The 16,640-nt window shown below is 36.6% G+C and overlaps 4 protein-coding genes across 10 annotated transcripts; 2 read left to right on the top strand and 2 right to left on the bottom strand.

The window, feature by feature from the left end:
• Nucleotides 1–2: 2 nt before the first annotated feature.
• LOC107267469 (sorting nexin-24) lies at nucleotides 3–2,174 on the bottom strand. 2 transcript variants are annotated; one of them, XM_025084779.1, is made up of 4 exons: nucleotides 1,742–2,174; nucleotides 738–1,617; nucleotides 280–476; nucleotides 3–238 (listed from the first exon to the last, which is right to left on the bottom strand). In XM_025084779.1, exons 2-4 carry the CDS (start codon nucleotides 888–890, stop codon nucleotides 55–57), a joined length of 534 nt encoding a protein of 177 aa, XP_024940547.1. In that variant the 5' UTR covers nucleotides 891–1,617; nucleotides 1,742–2,174; the 3' UTR covers nucleotides 3–54. The 2 variants fall into 2 exon arrangements, with proteins under 2 accessions (XP_024940547.1, XP_015594727.1); XM_015739241.2 differs by having other exon boundaries at nucleotides 3–223.
• Nucleotides 2,171–5,066, top strand: LOC107267468 (puff-specific protein Bx42). The gene is made up of 8 exons (XM_015739239.2): nucleotides 2,171–2,312; nucleotides 2,439–2,592; nucleotides 2,657–2,824; nucleotides 2,895–3,202; nucleotides 3,262–3,397; nucleotides 3,500–3,758; nucleotides 3,838–4,219; nucleotides 4,309–5,066. Exons 1-8 carry the CDS (start codon nucleotides 2,299–2,301, stop codon nucleotides 4,514–4,516), a joined length of 1,629 nt encoding a protein of 542 aa, XP_015594725.1. The 5' UTR covers nucleotides 2,171–2,298; the 3' UTR covers nucleotides 4,517–5,066.
• Nucleotides 5,067–5,758: 692 nt separating this feature from the next.
• LOC107267465 (WD repeat-containing protein CG11141) lies at nucleotides 5,759–10,124 on the bottom strand. 2 transcript variants are annotated; one of them, XM_025084770.1, is made up of 10 exons: nucleotides 10,010–10,124; nucleotides 9,306–9,653; nucleotides 9,066–9,221; nucleotides 8,863–8,994; nucleotides 8,635–8,795; nucleotides 8,429–8,564; nucleotides 8,055–8,358; nucleotides 7,790–7,955; nucleotides 6,760–7,712; nucleotides 5,759–6,356 (listed from the first exon to the last, which is right to left on the bottom strand). In XM_025084770.1, the coding sequence occupies exons 2-10, from the start codon at nucleotides 9,528–9,530 to the stop codon at nucleotides 6,295–6,297; spliced, it is 2,295 nt and encodes a 764-aa protein (XP_024940538.1). In that variant the 5' UTR covers nucleotides 9,531–9,653; nucleotides 10,010–10,124; the 3' UTR covers nucleotides 5,759–6,294. The 2 variants fall into 2 exon arrangements, with proteins under 2 accessions (XP_024940538.1, XP_015594722.1); XM_015739236.2 differs by lacking the exon at nucleotides 10,010–10,124 and having other exon boundaries at nucleotides 9,306–9,915.
• Nucleotides 10,125–13,070: 2,946 nt separating this feature from the next.
• LOC107267458 (deubiquitinase DESI2) lies at nucleotides 13,071–16,570 on the top strand. 5 transcript variants are annotated; one of them, XM_015739222.2, is made up of 7 exons: nucleotides 13,071–13,426; nucleotides 13,687–13,866; nucleotides 14,234–14,415; nucleotides 14,573–14,645; nucleotides 14,835–14,928; nucleotides 15,070–15,211; nucleotides 15,306–16,570. In XM_015739222.2, the coding sequence occupies exons 3-7, from the start codon at nucleotides 14,290–14,292 to the stop codon at nucleotides 15,480–15,482; spliced, it is 612 nt and encodes a 203-aa protein (XP_015594708.1). In that variant the 5' UTR covers nucleotides 13,071–13,426; nucleotides 13,687–13,866; nucleotides 14,234–14,289; the 3' UTR covers nucleotides 15,483–16,570. The 5 variants fall into 5 exon arrangements, with proteins under 5 accessions (XP_015594708.1, XP_024940545.1, XP_015594707.1 ...); XM_025084777.1 differs by having other exon boundaries at nucleotides 13,677–13,866; nucleotides 14,306–14,415; XM_015739221.2 differs by having other exon boundaries at nucleotides 13,677–13,866.
• Nucleotides 16,571–16,640: the final 70 nt, after the last annotated feature.

The following is a 16,640-nucleotide window of genomic DNA, read 5'->3' as shown; positions in this document are numbered from 1 at the left end:
ACTTACACTTTTCATTAAAGATTTATTACAAACTTTTAAACTTGCAAAAGATAATTAAGAGTCATAAACACCTAGAAGTGCACCCTCTATTATAATGTCAGGTAAACCAGCAGATGGATTTGGCCGAACATAAGGATCACAATGGAAAGTCAAAATTGGATAATGACTTACAGAGCCAGGTCGATTTTGTCTTGAATCTCTAATGGCTGGTTCTTTGTAATTTCTGAAACATTGAATTCTTTAATATATTGCAGAAAACAAATGTTATGAACGAATTACCTTTTATATGTTGTACGTGACGATGCTGGACCTTCTATACCTAAAAAGTTTAAAACCTGTTGCTTTGTGGATGACAGACGTAGCATCTTTTGAACGTAAAGTTCCAGCGCAGCTCTACGTTGTTCCAATACCTTAGGTTGTGTATTCCTAACCCTCTTGGGAGGAAATGCAGCTGCTGTTTCACACTCCTTCTTCAGCTGTAAAATGTGAAACCATTATGTATAAGATAAACATACTGATTAAGATATTTAGGTGCGTTCTTCATATAGATAATCAAGTGGTATATAAATTAATTAATCAACTAATATATCTATAGAAAAGCTATGATTATAAAATGTCTTAAAAACACGATTCAGATACTATGAAATTGGTAAATTATGTATACAAAAAACTAAAATGTCAAAGTTAAGAAGATTTGTGTTTCTTCCAGAAAAAGATCAAAGGTATGTTTTGTTTACCGTGCGATGAAGAGCGTTAAATTCGCTATATCTTTTTTCCACAAAATGTCTGATATTGTTAGCGGATTCCACGACCTCCACTGTGTAGACGTAATACGGCTTCCCATGGGACACTTCTGCCAAACGGTATCCACTAATAAAAACTTGATACATGGCATAGCTAACAAATATACCCGATTTTCTCAATGAAATCGGAGCACTTCCCTAACAGATGCTCTTATTTAATTTTCGACATTAACTTTCCCAAATGTAACACTCCATCAGTCTTCTGGATGCACCATTTTGTACGTTACATCTAGCTTTTTTTCCGAAAGATATTGCATTCATTATTATGGCTGTAAATGCATCGTATGCTAGTTCATGCTAGTTTCCACCATGATACAAATAGACAAAGTGGACAAAGTATAGCCACTAGCGAACGTACTTTGGTCCGGATCCCGTAGGTCCAATAACGTCACATTCCAAGCTAACCGCTGAACCACTGATATATATACTAACTAGATACGAGTTCACAGAGATAACTGCGCACGCATAGTGCTACCACGTGATTCGCCCTTTCAACTCTAACGCTTCTTGCGGTAGTGTCCACCTTATGGTTACGCGTTTTTCGCCTAAGTGACCTAAGTATACAAGACCGTAATCGGTCGTGATGAGGGGCTAACTATATGGAGTTTAAGACTTTAAAGGCACAGAACATTGAAATACACATATACTGGAAGGCGTACGCCTATATTCGGAGGTAGCCCAGTAAGCGTGCTATTATCTCACACTCTGTTGCAGATTGTCCTTTTTGAATTGAACTGCGCATCTTAGGTACAAGTGTGCGAAAATGTTGTCTCGATGACATATCAGTGCCAGCCGTGGTACGATGGAGAAAGCACTGAAATACAAGTACATATAATTCCTATGTAGGCTACGTGAAACTTTGTAAAAACGAAAAAAATATTTTGCAGTCTTCGAAATAAAATATCTCTGCAACTATTTCAGATTATGTTTGCACAGACCTCCTTGTACGCACTGCTTAATCTCAGCTTAAACTTTTTGAGAGGCTGTAAAGTATGTGATAGAGACAGCCTACTACATGAGCCTGTTTCGTCGCTAACCCTCTCTATGCTCTCTATACGGCCCTCACCAATGCCATACGGCCTCCAGTATTCCTACATCTCAATGTAACCAATCATCGGACTCCATTTGTATTGTGTCAACCTGTGCGTCTATTGAAATACTCTCAATAATGGTAGTAGTATTGCTTAATACAAGTATCCTATTCGCTGTGGAGAAGTCACATTTTTCCTAAAGCCAATAGCCAGCTTTTCTTCAATAGTGGCTTAGTTGCGCACACAGTCGTGAGGGGCGCTTTTTTCAATTTTCGAAGCCTATATACAGTTTATGATGTTTCTAGCATATATGGTTTCTAAAAACCGTCGTTTGTAGTTGGTTTCTTTGCGCCATTTTCTTTCTTTAAAGACATGACATGTATGTGATGTGGTAAAGTAGCTAAATAATCATTTCTTCTGTATTGTATTGTACGTATAATACGTAACGTACTTCATCAACCAAAATGTCATTAACAAGGTACAGTGTTTTAAATAATTATTAAAATTGTGTTAACCAGTTCGAATTGAATACAATTCATAATGAACAGTATACCCAGTCAAGCCTTGACAAGTAGTAGGCTACCAATGATTTTGTTTGTTTTAGTTTACTGTCTGCGCCTAGCCAAGCTGTTTGGGATCGCGAGGATGAGGCACGAGAACAAAAACTTCGTCAAAGACCAGTATCTGCTTTGGTCAAAGCTTTTGTGACAGCTCCACCTTATGGACAGCGTAAGGGCTGGGTACCACGCAGTGCTGAAGTAAGTAAAATACTGTATCAATTAAATTGATTATATAATGCTTATTAATTGTATTAACTTGCAGGACTTTGGAGATGGTGGGGCATTTCCAGAGATTCATGTCGCACAATATCCACTGTCTATGGGTATGAAAGGTAAAGAGACAACTAGTAATGCCCTTGCTGTTCAGTTGGATGCACAAGGTAAAGTGAAATATGATGTTATTGCCAGACAGGGTCATTCCAAAGATAAGGTAATTCAGTAAATACTGTTAGTAATTTCTTTAATAATTTCCCATTAGTTAATAAAATTCTGCCTTGCAGATTGTGTACAGTAAATTGAGTGACTTATTACCTTCTGAAATCACAAGTGAAAATGACCCGAGTCTACAGAAACCTTGTGACGAAGAAATTCTTGAAACAACAGAAAAGACACGGAAAGCTTTAGAAAAGATCACAGAATCTAAAATTGCTGCTGCTATGCCTGTTAGATGTGCTGAGAAACAAGCACCTGCACAATATATTCGATATACTCCTTCGCAGCAGGGTCAGTCTTTTAATTCTGGTGCCAAACAAAGGGTTATTAGAATGGTTGAAGCTCAGGTTGATCCTATAGAACCACCAAAATTCAAGTAAGTGTCAACATGATTTACAATAAAGTGTTGAAGTATTATATTGAATATTGTTACAGAATTAACAAAAAAATTCCTCGCGGCCCACCATCACCACCTGCTCCAGTAATGCATTCACCTACAAGAAAAGTTACTGTAAAGGAACAGAAGGAGTGGAAAATTCCTCCTTGCATCAGTAACTGGAAGAACGCTAAAGTATGGCACTTCCATTGTTCACTTTAGTACCATTATTATTATGTATTATATTTCTTATTTTGTTCTATTATTAATTATTTATATCTTTTTTATTCTTATTAGGGTTACACTATTCCTTTGGATAAACGTTTGGCAGCGGATGGTCGTGGCTTGCAGCAAGTTCACATAAACGAGAATTTCGCAAAGCTCGCTGAAGCCTTGTACATTGCTGACAGAAAAGCTCGCGAAGCCGTAGAAATGCGAGCGCAGCTCGAAAAAAAATTGGCACAAAAGGAAAAGGAAAAGAAGGAAGATCATCTTCGTCAATTGGCCCAAAAAGCTAGAGAGGAACGTGCAGGGCTTAAATCGGCTGCTGCTCTAGGTAAATTTGGATGCTAATAATGAACACAACCCTAACCTAAAATAAATCAATTTGATAATTTCTGTTCTGTGTGTTCTAGACAAAGCTGAAGAGACACGCGAGCGTGATCAGCTTAGACAAGAACGGCACAAGGATCGTGCACGAGAGCGTAATCTGGCTCGTGCAGCCCCAGACAAAAGATCTCGTCTCCAGAGAGAACGGGAGCGTGATATCAGTGAACAAATAGCCTTGGGTCTGCCTGCAAAGAGTATCTCAAGTTCCGGAGAAGCTCAATTCGATCAACGTCTATTCAATACTAGCAAGGGAATGGACAGTGGTTATGGCCACGATGACGAGTACAATGTTTACGACAAACCTTGGAGGGACTCTAGTTCAATTGGTTCACATATTTATAGACCTGGCAAAAATATCGACAAAGACAATTATGGAGACGATCTGGAGAAACTGGTAAAGACTAGCAGGTACGATCAGCAAATACGACATTTAATTTACAATATGAGTCATCGTGACAACTATTTTCAAGTTAATGGAGGTTATGTATTTGTCTTAGATTCGTTCCTGATAAGGAGTTCAGTGGTACTGACAGATCGGCCACACGTTCCGGTCCTGTACAATTTGAAAAAGATGAGGAAGATCCTTTCGGTTTGGATCAGTTCTTGAAGCAGGCGAAACGTGCAAGCAGTTCCAATGCTACGACGAAACGCAAGGAAGATCGCGAAACTCGAAGAGACGATCGTGATAAACGTAGAAAGCACTGAATCATTTATTAAATGAGCTTTTTAATTCTTCAAATACATTTTAAAGCTATTATAACTGTTATATTGTGTGGACTGTATGATTAGAGGTCAGATTTGTTATGCGACAAAAATCATGTTTCACTTATATTAATCCACAAGTAATTATCATATGTCAGTGCGATTCGCATATTTCAATTTTTATATTAACTTGAGATGCTTTAATTAATAACAGTTGCATGTCGCAAAACAAATTCAGACTATAATAAATTATCTTTCCTTTCTATTCTTTTTGGGTTTATCCCAAATGGGACACGTACCGATAACTAGTCCCATTGATTCAGAGAATTAGGAAGTTCACATAAGTTAGCAATTTACCTTGCGACACGAACCTTATTTAGACAAGTTTGAGGACTTACAGAGTTCAAATTCGAATCCGAGTAGATTAATGTCTCCACAAGCAGGATGCATAAAACCACGATCCTTCCAGTCGAAATCCGTGATGCTATTCACTGAGTCGTCATTATAATAAATTATACGCTTTGAAATACAAGCACAGTCGAACCTTCCAAAAGTTACAATGTCTCATAATTTACAAATCAACCTCCTGTAAGTTATCCCCCTCCTTTTTGACTTTTCTCCTATTTTCTCTTTGAATTAGTGTTATACGCATACACGCACGGATTGCCGCGCTCAAACTGTGGTACTGACTTGGAATAGTAGGGTAAAGAGTGAGCTATATCCCACGTAGGTAGAGATAGTGTAGAAGCAGGCCAATGTAGTATGTTATCTCTATCACACGCTGTATAATCTCTTGAAAAGATGATAATGAGAAAAAATATTGCTTCAGGGAAGGATTAGGGAACACTGCCTAGACATTGTCCGTCCGAAAATATTATGCACAAATGAAATTTTATTTCATTAAAAATTCTACGACGTGCAAGTGACTTATTAAAATGTTTTATCGGTACTAAAATATCGGCAGCGCAACGTTTTTTTATGGGCCTGTATACCTCGTCTGCAATTCGATTCGAAAGACAGCCTGATATAGAATGTGAGTGAGATAGTAGCGCGCTCGCAGCTACCAGCGTACGGTTTCCACTATTCCTATATTTCAGTGATTATACCTACGTATGTGTATGATGTATGTGCATACATCATACATACAGATGCATGACTTACGTGACAAAAAGACCCTAGCGACATCTATGACATTCGCTTAGTAATTAAATAAAGCAACAAACTAATGTTTAAAAATTAATTAAATTTTGATTATAAAATTGCGTCGGAACGTTATTTTATTTTAGCATGACAGTACAATTCATTCTTCATGTTAAAAGAGGTCAAATATAACTTTAATTCAAGGAAACTAATTATTCGTTATTTAGTAGAGTAATTCCAGGATATATATTTTTTCTTATCGTTTTTGACGACTGCCGTTGCTGTTGCTCTTGCTATATTTTTTTATGTAAATGACTAGAATAAATACAAAGTTGTCGCAAACGATTTGCATAATAATCGAATACACTGATAACTTCAAGTTTTTTTCAGTAAATAAAAGTACGAATGATTTAGTCTCGTAGTATTATATAATGTTACACGACACGGTTAACAAATAAAAATTGATACTGTCTATATCACGCGACTTATTCCCTCATAATATGAAATTGCATTTCACACCAAATAAGTCATTTCCTGCGTCACGGGACCATTTCACTTAATTTCGGAAAGAAAAATCCTTCGTTTAACTCTTTCTTTGTTCTATAATTAGTATTTAGAATTAATATTCAGATAAATGAGAACTATAGTAGAACCCAATCTGCATCCTCGATAATAGCGGACGTCACGAATTCCTTCGAAAGAACTGAAAATACGAAAAGTATCTCACTGTGAGCGATCAATATTATGGGGTTAAAAACGTAAAGGGAAACAACAAATTAAATGAAATGACAACATCTAATCACTTAAACCTCGAATAGCTTTCTATCGTTATTTGCTGAAATGACAATGCTTTTGAAAAACAGAAGGTATAAGAAAACTGAAATAGTCATGTATCTCTGTTAGTAAAAAAAAATTAATGGTAAGAAAATAACAGAATAGACCGTCTTATATTTCAAAGGTTAGTGTCGGTTAGTACAAAAATACTCTGTCGCCGAAATTCGAATTCGACCGCCATTTTAACTATCAGAAGGCTTCGCGTATGATTTCTTCATTTTTCATTCCATTCTTTACTTTGCATTTTATTCAAGTATGTTAGCTATACCTACCATTGAAACGAATCTCTAATTCCTGATGATGATCAACACCACACAGTTCAGGAGCAAATTCAGTCGGTAATGCCTTCCTCAGAGTGTTGCTCTCAATATTTGATTGGCCAATACACGCATCCGGTATTCTCGGTTCGGCCAGTTTACTTTGTAATAATTTCTTGCTGCATTCACCAAGTTCAACGAGTTTCTTTAATTCAGTCCTATAACTTTCATCCTCCTCGTCAACGGACTCTGTCTCAGTATTCTCGCTCCTAGTTTCCTCTTCATCCTCGTTCTTCACTTCCAGAACCTGTTCTGGTTCCACGAGACTTCTGTTAATAATAGTAGTCATGCCATTTGTGTGCGCATTGCAATTGACATAGGTTATCGTGTCTATTGAGTTTGGCGTGCTGGAATCTGTTGAGTATATACGATCGCCTGTCATGTACTCAGAGAGGTCAAAGTTCAAAACGCTCGCCAAAAGCTTTTCCTTGGTCTCCACGTCTCTCTGAATAGTCTCTAAATTAGGTCGTTCCGTTCTGAATATGAAGTCATCATCAATACTGAGTGTTAACAATGAGGAGTGAGTTGTTCTCATTGATTTGTTGTTGTTGCCAATAATATTTTTGTTAAGATTTACTGTACAGTCATCACTGTCTGATTGAGACGATGGATTATCATTGCCATTTAACAGACGGTATCCTGATCTTTTACTTTTACGTTCTGGAGTGAATACTATGTCCTCGAATTCCTGTCGACCTATCTCGTGGAATATGAAACGACGGTCATTGCGACACTCTTCTTCCTTTTGGACGTCATGCTTGTTGGGAATACTGTGTTCAGGTATTAAGTCGACATCCGTTATCAAAGGTGTGTTTAAATTTAAGGGTACTATAGGTGGCATCTCTGTAGCTTCTTCAGCATTTATTACTGTAGTGGTATCAGTGCCTACATTAACTGTTGATAGCATACTGAAATTTTCAATAAAATTTATGTAAATTCATTTTTATATTAATAATACATATAATTATGGTAAATTTCCACTTACCTCATGGATTGGATAAAATTAGTTGGATTTATTTTGCGAAATGGAATGGCCGGCACGATTGAGCTTTCTTTTAATTTGGAAGTTAATTCTAAAATACCAGCTGTTACTGGTCTACTGATTTCCGCTATAGATGCTAAGGGATCTATCAAAGATTCCATATTGATGCCTAAAACAATTTGAGAATGACAAATGGAATTAATTAGTGCTTAACAATAACTGACTTTTTAACGGTGAAATTTCAGTACGTAATAAACCAAGGACTTACTAGATGAAAGGTTATTCGTTTCCGGGTAATAGGCGAGGCGTATGATATTTCGGTCGCCTTCAAGAATAAAAATTTCGTCTTTGGTGCAGGCGACGTTTGTTATCCGACGTAAATCCGTAACGGCAGATGTAATGGCTATGGTAGCCGGATTTACGACATAAATCATCTCATCGTTGTAGGTTACAAGAAGATCATCGCAGAAAGGTAATACTACGCCAAATGTTGGTTCACTACGATTGAGCTTAGCTGTTTCTGATGCCGGATTTAATAATTCTACTTCAGTATGAGTCGACCGCACTGCGTCCTTTCAATAACTACTTTTAGTACCAGTTTTAATTTGGATCTGATAGGAAGTGATGTGTTTGATATCTTACCTTAAAGATCAGAGTCTTCAGAACTGTTCCAAATTTATCAGCCTGCCATAATCTTAAACCTGGTCGGCTGGCATAAATAACTGGGTCTCTTGTGTGGTCCTGACAAGGACCAAAAGTAGCTCCAAGTCTTCCTAGCCTGAATATTAATTTTACACTGTAAAATTACAATTACCTGATACTTAATTGACAGTATTACTGATACTTACATTTTACGTTCTTTCTGACCAACTTGAGATACTTTATCATTTTGTGATCGATTTACTAAAATAGTACGAAATACTGTAGATACAAGAAGATGGCCTTGTTGGTAACTAAGTTGGACTACAGAATACTTTTCATTAAGTAGCTCCGAAGATTTTGAAAGATGCTGTAAAAAAACTGTATTGCTTAATTAAATGTATTTCATGATGTAAAATTATGAGAAACATTTTTACCATGTAAAAGTCAATTTCTGTCAGTACTACAAGGCCATCTTTATCTCCACTGAACAACTTCATTCCATTCTTAGACCATTCCACTGCAGTTACTGCACTTTTATGCAAACCAGCTATGGTGTATCTTTCAACCTAGTGTATTGATATTATTGTAAATGATAAATAGCTATTTTATTTCTTTGTGTCATCCTGAAAATACATACTTGTTTCTTTTGCTTAGGTTTCAAACTATCAGGCAACGAATCAGGGGGATTTTTAGGTATTTGAAAAACTGATACCACACCCTGGTCGTTGCCAACAGCTACCATATAGTCTACTGTGGATATAACACGTACACAAGTAATTGGTGCATTACTATTCTGTAAATATTGGAAAAAATATGTATCATGAATACCAGAGCCATACATAATTGTACAATAAAAAATGATCTACACATGCCATACCTCACATCGTAATCTTTGCAAATCTCCCTTCTCTCTGCTATACCAGTAAACAAGACCATGATTAGTACCAATAGCAATGTATTCAGCGACTGCGTCGATACTTGTGAAACTCATATCCTGTGTAAAAATTCCATTTTGACACTTGACAGGAATTTGTTGCAGGAGTATAGAGAGCGGTGCCCACTCTCGGAGTGGACCACCATCCTCACACATAGGAGTTGTCATCCTGTTTCTGATGAAATGTGGATTCTCCTGGCGTACAGTTCAGAGTAATTAGATAAATTTTATAGCACTAGTGAGTCCGACGCTCTCGAACGCGATATCTTCATCGTGTTCCAAGTACTCGTCCTACAAATATAAATGAAAAACTCTGTTTTTGTAGAAAATATATTCAACCAGTTTGTCAAAAATGTTGACACTTTTTTCGTGTCATTCGACACGAGCATGTATGAACGCCCATACAATACACAATTAAATATTTTCTAGATTGCGATTGCGTTAATTATGTCTGTTCACGCAAGCGTTTTTATGTACTCCAAAACACTGTAGGTGTGTTCGGAAATAAGCCGACAACGCTGAGAGCAAGTTACATTTTGATCATATGCATGCAATAAACAAAGAAACTCTCGGCTCATTTTCGAACACACCGATAGCGTTCCGGAGTACGTAAAAACGCTTAAGGGCTATCTACAATGAGACGTAACCGTAAGACGGATGACGGAAGGCGTTGTCGGAAGATGGAACGTGCGTTCCACAATGAAGTCGTTCGACGGAAGTCGTAGTCGGCTGTCGTAAGAGAGATGACCAACTCCTATCTCTTCCGTCTTCTGACAACGTTAACGTGCACGCCATAGAGTCCCTCTAGTAAGAGTCCGGTCACCACCCGGAAGGGACGACATATTAAGGGCTTGTTTGGCGTTACCACGACATTGCGCAAGACTCGGTCGAGTCGAGTTTTTTAAAATACTAAAAAAAATAATTTTTATACAAAATTGGTAGAGGCGATAGGAGGTTATATATTGAATGTTGATACAAAACTTGAAGTAAATTCGTTAAATAGAACTTGTGATATCATGTCAACCATGTTGAAAAAAGTAGTTTTGAGGAAAACACGTTTGAAGTTTTTAGCAAAAGTTTCAGGCAGCCGCGACAGTCTAATGGCCAATTTTTTCATCTTCGGATAAAATTTATCCTCAGGATAAATCCCCAGCTAACTAATCATTTTCAAGTTTTAGAAATTTATCCGCAGGATAAATTTTATCCGAAGGTGAAGAAATTGGCCTTAAGTCATAGAATGGTACGTTATACTTACATTTTGTTAATCGGCGATTCCTGGTTCATAGAGTGTGCCTTCTTTGACTTCAAAACATATATTTTCGGAAGCTCGTTCTGATATACGAGCAGTTCTAGCTTCCTTAGAAGCATCAAAAGCTCGTTGCTCTGAGCGCTCAATTTGACTATTGTCCAGTTTAGTAGCGTCACTAAAATAGCTATAACTCCGTAAATTATTGGAAATTTAAAATTTTCTCTCGAGGATATATTCTTAAAGATCTAAACATTAAGAATATGCAAAAAATGAATTTTTTCAAAATTCTAGACCAGAATACCCCCTTAAGTTACTTTTAAACTAGTAGAGAGCGCTAGTTCTATAATAGCGACCAAGGGCACTATTATACCACTAATTACCGACTGTCAAAATCAATCAAAATGAAATCCGTCAAGGATGTCAATCACGCCGTTGGTGTGCGTCGAGTGAACGCGCTGCGACAAGATAATCCCAGAGTTTTTCGTTATCGAATTGATCCATTGGAAGTGTACAATGATCGTGAATTTCATAACCGATGCCGCTTATCCAAAGACTGCATAAATTTTATCGTTGGATTGGTGCAAGAGATTTTAGAGTCACCGTCGGGCCGTTTACGTAACAGCTCACCAGCGCTCCAACTCCTCATCGCTCTGAGATATTAAGTGAAAAGAGGTTACCAAACCAAAATAGGTTCACGTTTCCTAACGAATTCAAAGAATCCGTTGTTTCTCTTCTTCGCCGAAGTTTTCTCTCCTTTTTAATCTTTCAGCTAACATTTAAAGCATTTTTGCATTTCATAATCATCCATCAATATTTATCATCGATAACATAATCAATTACTTCACATTTCACTAAGATATCTGTACTTACACGATTGATACAGCTCATTGATCAGCTAGGTAATACCGTTCAACTACGCTTACGTATAAAACAAGGAAATTCATTCTAAATACGAATCTTATTGGTCTACAATTCAAACGAGATCCATATTTAACAAATCAGGTACTACTTCGCACAGAACTACATTTTCGTATTGCGGCAATATTGGGTGCTTTCCATTTACTGGCACAAGTTGACACAAGTCGACTTGTGTCGCCAAAAGTGCTTTCCATTTGATTTGTGTCGCCGTGTGTCGGCAACACAAGTCGACTCGGGAAGACTCTGCTAGAGTGGTGAGTTTACGAGAGTATCTGTGTTCCATTTATTCGTTTTCGAGAGTCGACATGAGTCGACATGAGTTGATAGAAGTCGACACAAAAGTCATGTAAACGGAAAGCACCCATTAGCGTCATTTTCAATTGAGGCGTTCGCAAGGGGCGGCATGCAATGCGCATGCACATCTGCGCAACGTTGTCACCTCAACTTTCCTAGGGTGTGTTCCGTAACACACTGTAAGCACTGGCAGTACTGTAAAATGTGTTCCGAAATTCGTTGCAGCATACTAGTTTTAGTAGCGCAAAATTATTATTTGAATTTTTTGTGCCTCGTACGAGGTTAAGTTCCATGCTGCGGTTACTACGGCCCCAGGGGTGAAGCAGATTCATACTTATAAAATGGCGGCATCCATGGTAGAAATAGCGTTAATCGACGCACAGACAAATATTGAATATAAAATTATCTTCTGCTATTATTTTTTAAAATATATAATAGTATGCCAAGCCATTTAATGACCGACACCTCGTAACTGTAATTTTTCTACCATGATTCATGTACTTACTATACCATTCCGTTTTACTGTGCTACCAGTGCTTCATACTACGTCACAACATTTCGGAATACTTTCACAGCATACTTTATCAGCGCCATGCTGTAAGTGCTTACAGTGTGTTACGGAACACACCCCTAATAGCACGCTTTTAACTAATTAGTAGTATAGATGCTTAATAGCGATTATAAGAGAAATATGAGTAAGGGCCTATGGGTATATTCCGTAATTGAACCACAGTTGTGGTTATTAATTTGGTTAAATTTCAGTCAATGATATCGATTGACTTTTGTCAGCAGACTTTCTATCGCACAAAAGTAGAGCCGAGATGAACTTTAGTGCGACAGAATTTTATCTGGTTGCGACCATATGCGACGAAGCCTGCAAACCGCAGAAGATGCACGTGGATGAAGTTAGTAGATTTTTATTAGATTTCTCATATCAATTTTCAATCCTAGCAAGCTAATGGAAATGACCAATATAATTATGATTATCATGCGACTGATGCGACAACTCGCAGAGCGTCACCATATTTCATAGACGCGAAGGAATTCTTCATGTCAGCGTGATTTCGTCGCGCGACAGTGTCGCGGTCGCATGCATGAAATACTACCTTTATGGTGTACGGATCACATAATAAATAAATACTCTTGATTGGTCAGATCTTACACTATTGCAAGATTGAAGTTCAAATGACCAATCAAGCGTATTTCCTCCTTGAGCTCTATATCGAAAGACACCCATTATAATTGGAAACCACCCAGAGTCTGGTCCAGTCCGGTACCTGAACATTGGAATAAATATCGAGATTTCAGTCCTCTTCTAGTAATCTAGTATATTCGATGACAGAAATCGTTGAAGTGACACTTCTAAAATAACTGAACGTAACGTATAGAGGAAATGTACTCTGAAAGGGAGAAAAAAGTATTCGGTTCTGACTGAAAAATTAATTGCCATATTCAACGTCATATAACTCCCGACTAACTTTGAACGATAAATGTCTTCTCACTATGAAAAAATCAGAAGTCACATAGCAATTTTATTCCGCAACTCAATCAACCTATATCGAATTTTATCGTGACAGTGGTACCCTTCATTGTTTTCAATAAGGTGAACAACGTACAATAATACTAAAAATTATAATTTCAGCACTTTAAGAATTTACTTATGATCTTTTGTACGAACTACAAAACATAACATAACATAACCTCAAAAGTAATAATATGCGTGTATACATATATGTAGAGGAATATAGATGCGTATATGTAGAAGTGTATATATATATATATATGTGTGTGTATATATATATATATACATTTGCCAAAATACTACTGTTAAAAATCAAACGCAAAGAATTTAGATTATTGCAGATCCAGATTTCGATTGAACATCGCTTTCCGGTTTCTTGCTTTATTGGCATCGTCTGGTTCAAGCTTAAAACTTTCTGTAAGACCACTTGCACTGCTCCTTCTATAGTTCTGCTGAATTCTCAGAAATGCTGTTGACCTGCTTAATGAATATGATGTTCTGCTGAAGAACTAGCTCTGAAGGTAAATTTATATTAAAAACACATTGATTAGTACCCCCTATTTAAAGTTAGAGTTTAGAATCTACTTTGGGAATATTAATAATATTAAAAATTTTACTGATCCATGAAGCATGTGCTTACCATTCAATCAAAAGAATTAACAAAAGCTCAACATACATAGTTATTGCATGCTGAACTTAAAATTAATACGTAGTACAAAAAATAAATAGTCATTATAATACTTTGATAGAGTGTTGAAATATCTATATGTATGATAGATAAAGAGTATTTAAGTTACTATATAAAATTAATTAAGCAATCCAATATCCTCATATTACTAAATCATGTATTATTTGTTACCACATAGACCCTGTATATTTGCTTATTAGGTGCGCTGGATCTGTAGGTAGTGCTGACGGCTTGTGGTCAGGTACCAAGTATCTTTATGATGTTTTCGTCAGGTCTTGGCTGTAACCTATCATTTCCTAGCTGCCTGGGCTATCCACAGGATAGCGAGGAGCTAATTCCCAAGATGGCTCGTGAGCCAATCATCTTGAATGTCTACGACATGGTGAGCCTATTGCAAAAGTTAACAATCCATTCTCTTTTTTAAATATTGTAATATTTAAAATGTCCACCCTCGAGCTAACAGATTTTGCTAAGGAGTTAATACAAATGGAGTTAAAAAATGAACTACAAGAATTCTTGTTTCTTTATTTTTTTTATAGTATCGGATAAACGACTATACTGGTCCAATTGGTCTTGGGGTTTTTCATTCTGGAGTTGAAATCTATGGGTCAGGTAATGATATAAAGCACTGACATTTGTTTTGACATTTTCAATATATGACAGTGCTGTCATATTATTATCATAATTATTATCCATATATTATAGGGCTTTAATGTTCTTAATGTTTATAAATACAGTATGCAGTATTTGCACGTAATATACAGTCGTGTATTTATTACATGGCAATAATTGTTTGTGTAGAATATGCGTATGGTGGCCATTCCCGTTCCATCTCTGGCATCTTTAAAATCACTCCCCGGGTTGCTGACGACCTTGGGGAACAATTTAGATTTAGGCAAGGACACATTACACTCTCGTTCTCTTTATTGATTTGTTTACACTCGTAATTCATATAACGTATATACAACGTCAGAGTACATTGAGATTCTTCAAATGTATATCTAATTAATATTCCTCTGTTCGGTTACAATTCTAGACAATCTGTACACATCGGCTACACTGATTTCACGGAAGACGACGTATGTCGGATCGTAGCCGAATTAGGAAAAGATTTTCGTGGTGATCGTTATCACCTGATGAATAAAAATTGTAATCACTTCAGCAGTCAGTTCACACATGTAAGTCTAGCGAATTTATGGCAATAGTTATTCGCTGTGTCCCAATGATAAAGCAATGATTAAATATGTTTATTCATTCATTTACTTATTTCAGATATTATGTGGACAAGAAATTCCAGGGTGGGTTAACCGTCTAGCATATTTTAGTTCGTGGGTTCCATTTCTTCAACGATGCCTACCTAAAAATTGGTTGACCCCAGTTGCTCTTCAACATTCCCTTAGCCACGAGAGTGATCGTGAGAGTACGCCACCATCTGATACCTCCTTATAACATTTGGCAAGGGGCGCCGTCGTCCTTGCTAATGAGGATGATGAAGATGAAGACGAGAATGGAGACGACGGCGTACTCTGGAGGTGTCGTAGGAGTCATACGTTCTAGACATTTCTATTACAGCAGCAGTAACAACAACATATGAATGAAGTTTGTTATACAAACATCTAGTATGTATTACCTTCAGCATCGTTCCTGGAGGGTATTATTGCAGAAATGCTACATGCTACTGGTTTTTAAGAGGTACAAAAAAAATTGCGTTTCATTCTAATGCAAGTACGATTAACGATATTACCGGTTTGGAATTGCCTTTAACGTAGCCACCTCGAGCAAAACATTTATATGCAGGGCATTTCTTAATATAAAATTGCCATGTGTTGCTGTTATTTCGTGTCATTTTTTTTTTGAATAAGCTGCTGGAAATCGTGCAGTTGATTTTGAGGATGTAATAATAATAATTCAAATGTTAATAACATATACGCGAGGCAACGAGAAAGGAAAATTGTTTTAATCTTAAATTATAGTGAAAAAAAGAATAGCGAGGGAAAATACGAAAAGAACTTTGAATGTAAATTTTCAAAATACATATAGAAATAGTTAAATTTATTCCCAAGTTCCATCTTATGTGAATAACAATACTATTTGATCGAGATTTTTTTTTTAAATAATCCACGTAGATTGTTCCATGACGCGATATGACGATTTAGGCTATTTTTCGCCGTCGTGATAAAATTGTAGATTGCCGTGTATAACGTTGCAAGCGTTTCGCCGTTTTGAGAATGAGGTGATTTCGATAATTAAGAAAAAAATATTAATTACAAACGCGAGCAAAGTAGCTAAACGAATATAGAAAAAATTATATGAACGTCCACTTGTCCCTAACTTATGATTAAAACTTGAGTTATATTTCTTAGGACATATTCTGTGATAGATATATAAATAATATTATATACATATGGTATATATCGATGAGATCCTAACATATGATCGGTCTACATAACGTGCACGTTCTATATGCTTTTCGTAGACGTATGTTCGAGCATGAGTTCGTTGTAATGATTCACGTGAATATAATTAATTCATTTTTATATTGCTACATTTATTTAATTTCATTATAATATACGTACACTTCGTTCGTGGTAATTTTGTTCTATATGC

This window comes from Cephus cinctus, unplaced genomic scaffold (assembly GCF_000341935.2).
Source record: "Cephus cinctus unplaced genomic scaffold, Ccin1 Ccin1_scaffold0404, whole genome shotgun sequence".
In the NCBI taxonomy this organism is placed as follows: Eukaryota; Metazoa; Arthropoda; class Insecta; order Hymenoptera; family Cephidae; genus Cephus; species Cephus cinctus.
The sequence above is the reverse complement of the archived record's forward strand: the minus strand, read 5'-3'. Positions and strand labels throughout refer to the sequence as shown.

Excerpts from the sequence above, each read along its gene's own strand:
- LOC107267469 (XM_025084779.1), bottom strand. The coding sequence starts at position 890 with ATGTATCAAGTTTTTATTAGTGGATACCGTTTGGCAGAAGTGTCCCAT. Across the intron at positions 477-737 it reads TTAACGCTCTTCATCGCACG|CTGAAGAAGGAGTGTGAAAC; the intron begins GTAAACAAAACA and ends CACATTTTACAG. Across the intron at positions 239-279 it reads TCACGTACAACATATAAAAG|AATTCAATGTTTCAGAAATT; the intron begins GTAATTCGTTCA and ends AATATATTAAAG.
- LOC107267468 (XM_015739239.2), top strand. Across the intron at positions 2,593-2,656 it reads GGGTACCACGCAGTGCTGAA|GACTTTGGAGATGGTGGGGC; the intron begins GTAAGTAAAATA and ends ATTAACTTGCAG. Across the intron at positions 3,203-3,261 it reads ATAGAACCACCAAAATTCAA|AATTAACAAAAAAATTCCTC; the intron begins GTAAGTGTCAAC and ends ATATTGTTACAG.
- LOC107267465 (XM_025084770.1), bottom strand. The coding sequence starts at position 9,530 with ATGACAACTCCTATGTGTGAGGATGGTGGTCCACTCCGAGAGTGGGCA. Across the intron at positions 8,796-8,862 it reads CAGAAATTGACTTTTACATG|CATCTTTCAAAATCTTCGGA; the intron begins GTAAAAATGTTT and ends GTTTTTTTACAG. Across the intron at positions 6,357-6,759 it reads ATTAGAGATTCGTTTCAATG|TTCTTTCGAAGGAATTCGTG; the intron begins GTAGGTATAGCT and ends TCGTATTTTCAG.
- LOC107267458 (XM_015739222.2), top strand. The coding sequence starts at position 14,290 with ATGATGTTTTCGTCAGGTCTTGGCTGTAACCTATCATTTCCTAGCTGC. Across the intron at positions 14,646-14,834 it reads AGTTGAAATCTATGGGTCAG|AATATGCGTATGGTGGCCAT; the intron begins GTAATGATATAA and ends TTGTTTGTGTAG. Across the intron at positions 15,212-15,305 it reads TCAGCAGTCAGTTCACACAT|ATATTATGTGGACAAGAAAT; the intron begins GTAAGTCTAGCG and ends TACTTATTTCAG.